The sequence below is a fragment of the Amblyraja radiata genome, chromosome 3 (genome assembly GCF_010909765.2).
Source record: "Amblyraja radiata isolate CabotCenter1 chromosome 3, sAmbRad1.1.pri, whole genome shotgun sequence".
NCBI lineage: Eukaryota > Metazoa > Chordata > Chondrichthyes > Rajiformes > Rajidae > Amblyraja > Amblyraja radiata.
The window spans coordinates 77,166,114-77,176,370 of record NC_045958.1 but is presented as its reverse complement, the minus strand read 5'-3'; the positions used below and the strand labels follow the sequence as shown (position 1 = coordinate 77,176,370).

The window sequence follows — 10,257 nt, the reverse complement described above, 5'->3', positions numbered from 1 at the left end:
AAGGAGGACACCTTTAGCAGGTGCATGACAATAGCATAACTTAGAAGTTCTCTCCACATCACTCGGCTTCCTAACTTGGAAATATCTCCTTGTCCCTTTGTTTGCGCTGGGACTAAATCCTGGAGTGCTCCCATTTGAAGGGCGGCAGCAGTTGAATAATTCGGCTCACTGCCATCTTCTCCAGGGTAATGAAGGATAGGCAATAAACATTGGTTTTGCCATTAATGGTTAGATCCCAATAACAAGTTGAAATATGATTAAGGGGAGGGGGGTCCTACTATCCTGCTCCTGTGAGGAGCTGTGATTTGGTATATTATTATCCAGCCCACGATGACTGTAGAAAATGGTTTGGAAGTCCAACCAAACTCTCCCAACATTTTCCCCAATCCACGTGGTTTTGGTGAGAAACCTGTATAGTCCAGTGAAGCCCGTATCTGCCATGATCTGTGCTTAGTGGACACCCATCTCCCTTCTCTGGCTGAATTTTAAACGAACTTCACATCTGATGAACCACACACTAACAGACTTTGGGTTGCCACTTCGAAGGGGAGTGTGGGTGAAATGGTTGGATCTCGTGATCCAAGTGCCGGAACTGAACTGAAAAGGCAATTATCGATGGATCTACAATGTTCCGTGGATCTACACTGGTCCATGGATCTACCATGGTACACTGCCTATCTCTCTCTCTCTCTCTCTCGCCCCCTTCCCAACCTCTGTTCCCGACTTCGACGCATGCTCCTCCGAGCCGGGCTGAGCTGCATCGCACGGTCAAAGCAATCGCAGGTTTATATGTTGTTTTATTTTTAAATGCAAACTGTCCATCACCGATAACTGGATTCATGTGGCTTTACACAGCGCTGCGGAGAGTTATGCCAGCATCGAAGTCGGATAGATTGTCTTATTTCGTTATTTCCTATCTGCTGGTAGGTATTCATTCATTTAAGCAAAATTCAACGTTATATCCCCTCTACAGAATTCCAAGGCTCTGCATCAAAATATGTTTTTTTTTCAATAAATGAACCCAGTGGGTGTAAATTAAATGTACCCGTAAATATAGATTGCCATTGAAAAGTTAGGAAATACATGTATTTCGTTTGCAAAAGTAATCGAAATATCATACGATTATAAAACTTTCAGCTGAGCAACAACTAGAATAGATTTCAGTCCCTTTCGCCGGGGACTGCCATTGGAAGAAGAGACATTTATAACCAGATTGTTTCAGCTTCCCTTTTCTCTCTCTCTTTCTCGATCTCCCTCAAGGCCATCCGAACGACAAGTACCCGAGGATGGCATGATTTGGACAACACCGACTACGACTGCTGGCCTTTGGAAAACCCGCATGAGTACAACATGATAAATTGCCAGGGTGAGTTTCCATTTTATTTTCATCACCGTCGGCAATTCAACAGAATGGTACAGCGTTAAAAGAGGCCATTCGCCCCATTGCTCACCTGTTGGTTCTTCTGTTAAATCCGGCCCGTTTGCCCCCGCTGCCCACTCCCCAAAGCCCTTCAAAAGTTCCTCATTGAACCTGCTGCCGACTCTGCCTTTCAACTTGAAGCCTTCAAGGGCAATGTTTCCGGAACGGCCACTGATCGACGTTTCTTTTAATTCCCCTCTCATTATATTCAGAAAATGGCTTAAAAACGCCAAGACACAACTTGAGACAGGCCGAAAAATGATGATGCTAGGTATATCTCTAGGATATGCATAGAAGGTCATTCGGCCCATCAGAACTCTGCTGGCTCCTGGTATGTATATATATATATGTATACCAGGAGCCATATCTATATATAGATATATATATATATATAGATCTATATATAGATTATATATATGTATATAGATAGACCAACTATCTATATATATAAAGATAGATATACACATGCACACATACGTACACACAAAAATAGTTCAGAGCTTATTTGAGGTTGTAGTGTTTAATAGCCTGATGGCTGTAGGGAAGAAGCTGTTCCTGAACCTGGACGTTACAGTTTTCAGGCTCCTGTATTTTCTCGTTGGCAGTGGTGAAATGAGTGTGTGGCCAAGTTGGTGTGGGCCTCTGATGATGCTGGCTGCCTTTTTGAGGCAGCGACTCCTATAAATCCCTTAGACGGTGAGGAGATCAGAGCCAGTGATGGACTGGGCAGTGTTCACAACTTTTTGCTATCGTCTTCGCTCCTGGGCATTCAAGCTGCCGAACCAGGCCATGATGTAACCAGTTAATATATTCACTACTGTACAACTGTAGAAGTTCAAGAGAATCCTCTCTGCCATACCAAATCCCCGTAATCTTCTCAGGAAGTAGAGGCGTTGATGTGCTTTCATCATAATTGCATCAGCATGCTGGGTCCAGGAAATATCTTCGGAAATATGCATGCCCAGGAATTTGAAGTTTTTGACTCTCTCCACCATCGTCCAACAATGATGGTGTCATTGGCGAACTTCCATGTTCCCACTGCTCCTTTCTAAGTTTTTCTCTTTCCACCTCCCTGACAAGCAGATTGAAACTATTCTTCACATTAAAAGCATTTCTACTTATCCCCTGTGTGTTACTTGTCCAACATTTTACAACCTGTCCCTGGCAGATGAATGTGCGCTAATAGAGAAATATTTCATCTATTTACCCTGCCCGAACCCATCATGCTCTTGCACAGCTCTCTCAAATCTCTCATTCTTTTCCCCTTTGGTGAAAACAGCCCCAACTCCCCCAGACTAACCTTGAAGTTGAACCCCCCCCCCCCCCCCCATCCTTCTTTGGAATATTTCCTGCATCCTTTCCAGGATGTTCACATCCTCCCTAAACCCCCTTTAGTGGAATTAGACAGAATATCCAAGTAGTGCCCTAACTGGAGTTTTATAAAGATTTTCAGCATAATCTCCCTGGTTTTGTAGCTCATCACCTTCCCCTTTATCATGTACCTGTACACTGTGTATGGCTCGGTTGTAATCATGGACAGTCTTCCCACTGACTGATTAGAACATGACAAAAAGCATTCCACTGTACCTCGGTACACGTGACAATAATCTAAAACTATACCAAAATAAAATTGTGATTCCTAAGATTTGTTCTGTTTTACTCACCATCCACATAATGCCCCCTGCGCCTTTTAAGGTTCCTAAGCCCTACACTGTTGCCTGTTCTTTGTTTACTGCACTGTAACCTGTTGATTTATTATTCATTGGTGCATTGATAAGTGAAAAAAATCGGGGATGTTTTGAATGTGGGTTGTTGCTACCTGACAAACAGTCTGTTGCAGGGAGCTTTTGTGTGCCTTCTGAATGCTCAGTATTTTAGCTTTAGTGCAATTTTTTAAATATTATTTACATGGAATGATTCTGCATTGGTGATAAAAATTGAGATTTTCAATTCAAATTAAACAATATATTTTACAAGTAAAATATTATAATAATTAGACAGAAGAGGCAGAACATTAAATTACACCCTGGATGTTGATTCTTTTGGTGAAAGGTTTATGTTATCCTTGGCATCGTTGATGCACATGAGTTAAATAATAGACTGTTTATGATGGTTTTACACATTAAGAGTCAGTGAGGCAATGACATATTTTTAGGAACAGTGCTAATTATTTAATATTCTGTCCATCGAATGATTCTGATGATGAATTTTGATGCAAATTTCAGAATTTCATTTCGAGGCAAATCAAATATTTTACCAAATGTAATATTCAGATTGTAATAACAATTAGGCTGTACAACTACTCACAATAAAAACACAAAATGAATTAATTGTAATTTAAACCCCAGATCTTGTTTCTTTTGGTTAAAGGTTGATGACTCTGATGAGTTATCCTTGGCATTGTTGGTACACATGGGTTAAATAATGGTCTGTGGAGAGTATACAAAATTGAGGGACAACAAACCAAAGACAAAGAGATGAGTGTAGATCAGTGAAGCTTGTACTCACCTTCCACACCATCGGCTGCTTGTCTGTTAGCCTCTATATAGAACATGAGTTCCCAACCTGGGGTAGGTTTACCCCCAGGGGGTAAATGTCACCTACCCAGGGGGTAAATTTGTTGATTCTGGACTTGTACATATTTGTTCTCATTGACTGACTGTGTTTGGTTCTGGTATACTGGTATCTGTTCATCATTAGTTGTTCATAAATGAGTGAAATAGCATTGTTATGTGCTATTAAAGTTGCCACGGGTAAACAGGACGAAAAAGTTTGGGAACCCCTGATATAGAACATTGAAACTACAGCATAGGGGCAGGTCCTTCGACCCACAATGGTTGTGCCAAACATGATGCCAAGATAAACTCATCTCAAATGCCTGCACATGATCCATGTCCCACCATTCCCTGCATATTCATGCATCTATCCATAGCCACTTAATTGCAACTATCGTATCTGCCTCCACCAATACCCCTGGCAACACGTTCCAGGCACTCACTAGCTTTTGTGTAAAAATAAATTGTCACACACATCTCCTTTAAACTTTGCTCCTCTTACCTTTCTGGAACACTCTGGATTAAGCTTTGTGTCAAAATGTGGGCTGGAGGGGAGAGGGTTTAATGATCATTCTCTTTCTTGGTAATGCTCAAATAAATGTTGCAGTGTAAAATCTTTTGTTTCTCATCTATTCGTGGGCATTTTGTTTTTCTCCAGTAACTGTTGATTCTTCTTCTTGCATCTGTTTTCAAGGTAACATCTGCCTTGGTTGACAATACACTTGGCAATTCCTGTGTGTAGGTAATAATCAATGAGGTACAATCCCCAGGGGCTCAGACCCACAGGTAACGTACAAGGTGCTGCAATCCTTTGTGTAAAACCCAAGGATATCAATCCGAAGTTTGAATCCTCCTTTTGCCAGGGTTACAGATCTCATTTGGCAATCTATTGGTTATAAACCACAGAAATTAAAGGTGGCACTTTTAATCATCTACAGGGAAAGTGAAAGGGGAAAAAATGGGATGGAATGAGAAGTTTTGGTGGTGACGATGAGGGAGAGAATAAACTGGTGGAAGAAATAAAATGAATGAGAGGAGAGAAAACGTTGCATTCGAATTAACTCCCAGAGTATAAACCCACTCCTCCACACATGGCCAGGACAGAATGTACTAAATTTCCTCCAATTAATCTGTTCTCTTTGAGACTAGTCAACTGGGCTGTGAACAAGCTGAGTTAGACACTAATCCAGAACAATTCAAAGAACAGATGCGGGACTGCCAAAACTGAAAATAATCTGGTGAAGAAAGAAACAAAAAGCTGGAGTAACTCTGCGGGACTAGCAGAAACACCACCCATTCCTCCTCTCCAGAGTTGTTACTCCAGCTTTTTGTGTCTTTCTTCGGTTTAAACCAGCATCTGCAGTTCCTCCCAACACAATAATCTGGTGAAAATAGCCACTATTATCTCACGATCTGCACTTTCTACTCTCAATCACTAATTTAGGATCAGAAGTAGGCGAACGAGCCTTGCTCTGCCAATAGCAAAGTACATCAATCTTCCTACTCAGCACAAAGTTCCCTGCATTGACTGCATAAACCTTGAATCTTGTAATAATGTCAAGAACGGGTTCCATATTTGAGAATTCCTAAAGTTCATTGACCAGAGTTTGAAGACATGTCTCGGTATCTCCATCCTAAATGGCCTTTCCCTCATTCTGTGACCCCCTGATCCTGAAGCCCTCAGGCAGGGGGATCTCCCTTCCTACACCCAACCTGTCATGGCTTTGAGAACTTTGGAAGTTTCGATAAGATCTCCTCTTATTCGTCTAACCTACAAACTTCAAAATGATCGGCTGAGAATTGATTTGGGGCGTTCTGAAGAGCCTGTCCCACTTGGGCGTCATTAGTGCGTCACGCAGATGGCGCGCAAAGATGTTGTACATCTCAAAATCCTGGGGCGCCGCACGCGACCACGCGTCACTGTCTACGTCACCACACACCATGCGCGCGCAATGTGCACCATGCGCGCATCACGTGCACGTCACGACGTGAATGATGTCGCGTAAATGACACGCTAATGGCGCCCAAGTGGGACAGACTCTTAAGGCTTAAGACTTGAGACTTAATACTTCAGAGATACAGCGCGGAAACAGGCCCTTCAGCCAAGCTGAGTCCACGCCAACCTCACACTAACCTCCACACTAGGAACAATTTACAACTTTACCAAAGCCAATTTACTTTGTACGTCAATGTACGTCTTTGGAGTGTGGGATTAAACCTGAGCACCCGGAGAAAACCCATGTAGTCACAGGGAGAGCGTACATACAGGCAGCACCCGTTGTCAGGATCGAACCCGGCTCTCTAGTGAAGTAAGGCAGTAACTCTACCGTTGCACCACTGCACTGCCTAAATGCTGTGTAAGGCATTTTCGAACTGCAGGATGTCCTTCAGTGAATTTTGAAGTTGTTTATTTAACATGTATCAACCCTTGACATCATTAGCTAGTTCTCGTCTTTCTGCTGTAGGTCTGGAGATGGCTTGGGTACAGAGACCTTCAGAGAGGGTGCTGAGTGGTGAAGAATTCAGCGTGACCTATGCGGTGACAGTGAATGATCGTTTTTACCACTGGGCGGTGGAGAGTGGTATTCTCTCATACGGGTGGGTGACACATTCCTGCCGCTTCTATGTGTGTCGACATTGATTGATGTGTTTGCGGGATCCCACAGGTCAAGTTGCGAACCAGGCAGGAAAGAGAATGTGAATGGGCCGGACTATCAAACCAGCTGGCTTTCATCTGTCGCCCTCTGGGATTACAGGAGGAACAACTCACCCCTTTCTGTCAAGCTGGTTGTGGCGCGCTAATGTCATGTCTGAGAGTCAGGGTGTACAGTGGTTCATGTATTGACTGCATGGGCTCTATGTTTGAGAGTCGGGTTGGTGGAGAAAAACCATTGCCTTAGGATAATGGGGAGAGCTTCGCTGAGGTTGACGAACATAGAAAAATAGGTGCAGGAGCAGACCATTCGGCCTTTCGAGCCAGCACCGCCATTCAATGTGATCATGGCAGATCATCTAAAATCAGTACCCCATTCCTGCTTTTTCCCCATATCTCTTGATTCCTTTAGCCCTAAGAGCTAAATCTAACTCTCTCTTGAAAACATCCAGTGCTTTCTGTGGCAGAGAATTACACAGATTCACAACTCTCTGGGTGAAAATATTTTCCCTCATCTCAATCCTAAATGGCATACCCCTTATTCTTAAACTGTGACCTCTGGTTCTGAACTCTCACAACATCGGGAACATGTTTCCTGCATCGAACCTGTCTAATCCTTTAAGAATTTTCCATATTTCTATAAGATTCCCTCTCATCCTACTAAATTTCAGTGAATACAAGCCCAGTTGACCCCTTCTTTCATCATATGTCAGTCCCGCCATCCTGGAATTAACCTGGTGAACCTACGCTGCACTCCCTCAATAGCAATAATGTCCTTCCTCAAATTAAGAGACCAAAATTGCACACAATACTCCAGGTGCTTTCTCACCAGGGCCCTGTACAACTGCAGGAGGACCTCCTTGCTCCTAAACTCAAATCCTCTCGCAATGAAGGCCAACATGCCATTAGCTTTCTTCACTGCCTTCTGTACCTGCATGCTTACATTCAGTGACTAATGTACAAGCACACCCAGGTCTTATTGTACCTCTCCTTTTTCAAATCTGACACCTTTCAGATAATAATATGCCTTCTGTTCTTGCCACCAAAGTGGATAACCTCACATTTATCCACATTATACTGCATCTGCCATGCATCTGCCCACTCTATCCAAGTCACCCTGCAGCCTCATAGCATCCTCCTCACAGCTCACATTGCCACCCAACTTTGTGTGATCCACAAACTTGCAGATGTTACAATTAATTCCCTCGTCTAAATTGTTAATACATATTGTAAATAACTGGGGTCCCAGCACTGAGCCTTGCGGCACCCCACTAGTCACTGCCTGCCATTCTGAAAAGGACCCGTTAATTCCTACTCTTCGCATCCTGCCTAACAACCAGTTCTCAATCCATGTCAATACCCTACCCCCAATACCATGTGCTCTCATTTTGCACACTAATCTCTTGTGTGGGTGCTTGTCAAAGGCTTTTTGAAAGTCAAGATACACCATATCCACTGGGTTCTCCCTTATCCATTCTACTTGTTACATCCTCAGAAAATTCCAGATGATTAGTCAAGCATGATTTCCCCTTCATAAATCCATGCTGTGGAGAGTGTGAGAGGAGCTGATTGTAAGTTTTAACATGGCATACGCGTCTATAAGTGCTTAACACTGAGTATTGAAGGGTGTGAGGGGAGCTGATTGCATGCTTTACCATTGGATACACGTCTATAAGTGCTTAACACAATATTAGAAAGTGTGTGGGAAGTTGACCGTATGCTTTACTGAGATACATGCCTGCGTGCGGAACACTGAACCTTTGAAACTTAGGACTTCCACAACTAGGCATTAAAACGCCTTACTAGAAATGATTTGAAAATGTGGCTGTATGGGGCTAACGGAATTCAGTTGAAAGGCCACTTTTCCATATTGCCAGCTTTTAATCAAGATTTTAAATTTAATTGTCAAAATGAAATTTTGGAAAAATAACTTCCTGTCTTCTGTGATTAACTGGAGCTATTCATTTTGCCTCACACAGAGATGCTGACGAAGCAAAGATATTTTGTGAGGAGAAGGAGTGCCCACTGAATTGGAAGGATGCAAATGAAGACAACTGCTGTGTGCATCATGCTAACATACATTCCTGCCCTCTGGCATTCATGGTTAGTGCCTAGTTTCCCACCGAGTGTGAGATTCTTTGGGTGGGGATATACTGTGTGCATGTTATTAATCCTTGCCTTGCACTGAAAAGGTGCAATGTGCCATCAGTCGATTATTGATTAATCTGTTGCACCTCAGTAAATAACCGCCATTATATTATTATGATATTATGATATTATTATGCTGATGAAATGCACAGTAGTTAATCCCCTATCCCATTGTTCTGAGAGTCTAATGGCTCGGCATCAGACTCACCAAGGCACTCACATCCTGTGCTCCCTGTAAAAATATTGGGGACCTACGTTAAACACACTGGCTTCATAGAAAATTTGTTATACTGCTATGTATAACAAATTCTGTTTACGTATTCTGATGTGTTGCGACGAGTTTGAATTTCATTGTTCTGGGACATATGACAATAAAACAGTCTTGACTTTTGACTCTTGATGTAACATCTTAAAAAAAAGAAACTTAGAATTGTACCGTTGTATATTCACAATGATATTCAATAGTCTGAAAATTCTGCCAAGCCAGCACACCTACGTCCATTGTGCAAGAGTATTTTACTGTCATGTTTATTCATTGACGATGAGATCAGGAGAGTAGTCATTTTCCTCTTGTGGCCATTGGTGTGAATATAAACATAACTCAAAAGAACAAAGATTGGCATTTACTTAGTACCTTACACAGTCTTGGGACATCCAAAAGTATCCTATCATCAATGGAATGTTTTCTCACCATTGTATGAATCATACACTATTGGTTATCTCATCGATATTTGTGAGAGCTCGCCAGGTATATTTGACCCCCTGGTCCTGGCACTAAATGTTAGTAGACAAAAGTGCTGGAGAAACTCAGCAGGGTGCGGCAGCATCTATGGAGCGAAGGAAATAGGCAACGTTTCGGGCCGACACCCTTCTTCAGACTGTTTCTCCGGTACTTTTGTCTACCTTCGATTTTCCAGCATCTGCAGTTCCTTCTTGAACACTAATTGTTAGTAGCAGCTGATTGCTGTACACCACTTACAAAATACGGTTCAGTTGGGAACTTAAATTGAAGGGCCTTTTCCAAAAAAAAGACCAATTCGTAACAAGACCTTTGGCAAAATGAGCTTATATATTTGAAATATTTCTAAGTATCCCAAAGTACTGAAACAACTTATTATTCTTTTACTATTCATTCTCTTTTCATGACTGAAGGTGAAAGAGGGCATTTGTGGTCCTTGGATCCCAGATGATGGTCAGATAGTAACTCATACGGTGTCGACAGCAGGGAAAATGAGTCAAATTAACTGGACCGCCAAGGTAAGTTATGAGTGTTAAATAGAATGAGCACTAAAGTGAAGGGAAGGATCCCTCGGACCGTGAGACCTTTTGCGGGAAGTTCTCAGAATGATATCAAGGCAGTGGCCCTTCAGTTAGAGAGGGTCTGACTTTAAACTCCTTTGTAGAGGTGGGCAAGGGTAAAGGGTATGATTTAGAAGAATGTAGAGTCGTACAGCAGTACAGCAGGGAAACAAGCCCTTCTG

At 42.5% G+C, this 10,257-nt stretch overlaps 1 protein-coding gene across 1 annotated transcript in view; it reads left to right on the top strand.

The window, feature by feature from the left end:
* Positions 1 to 330: 330 nt before the first annotated feature.
* The window catches only part of LOC116971566 (atrial natriuretic peptide receptor 1-like), a 41,764-nt gene continuing 31,837 nt past the window's right edge, over positions 331 to 10,257 (top strand). The window contains exons 1-5 of the mRNA XM_033018800.1: positions 331 to 411; positions 1,261 to 1,366; positions 6,441 to 6,603; positions 8,608 to 8,731; positions 9,929 to 10,033. Of these exons, the coding sequence (XP_032874691.1) occupies positions 331 to 411; positions 1,261 to 1,366; positions 6,441 to 6,603; positions 8,608 to 8,731; positions 9,929 to 10,033 (579 nt within the window). The remainder of the gene's footprint in view (positions 412 to 1,260; positions 1,367 to 6,440; positions 6,604 to 8,607; positions 8,732 to 9,928; positions 10,034 to 10,257) is intronic.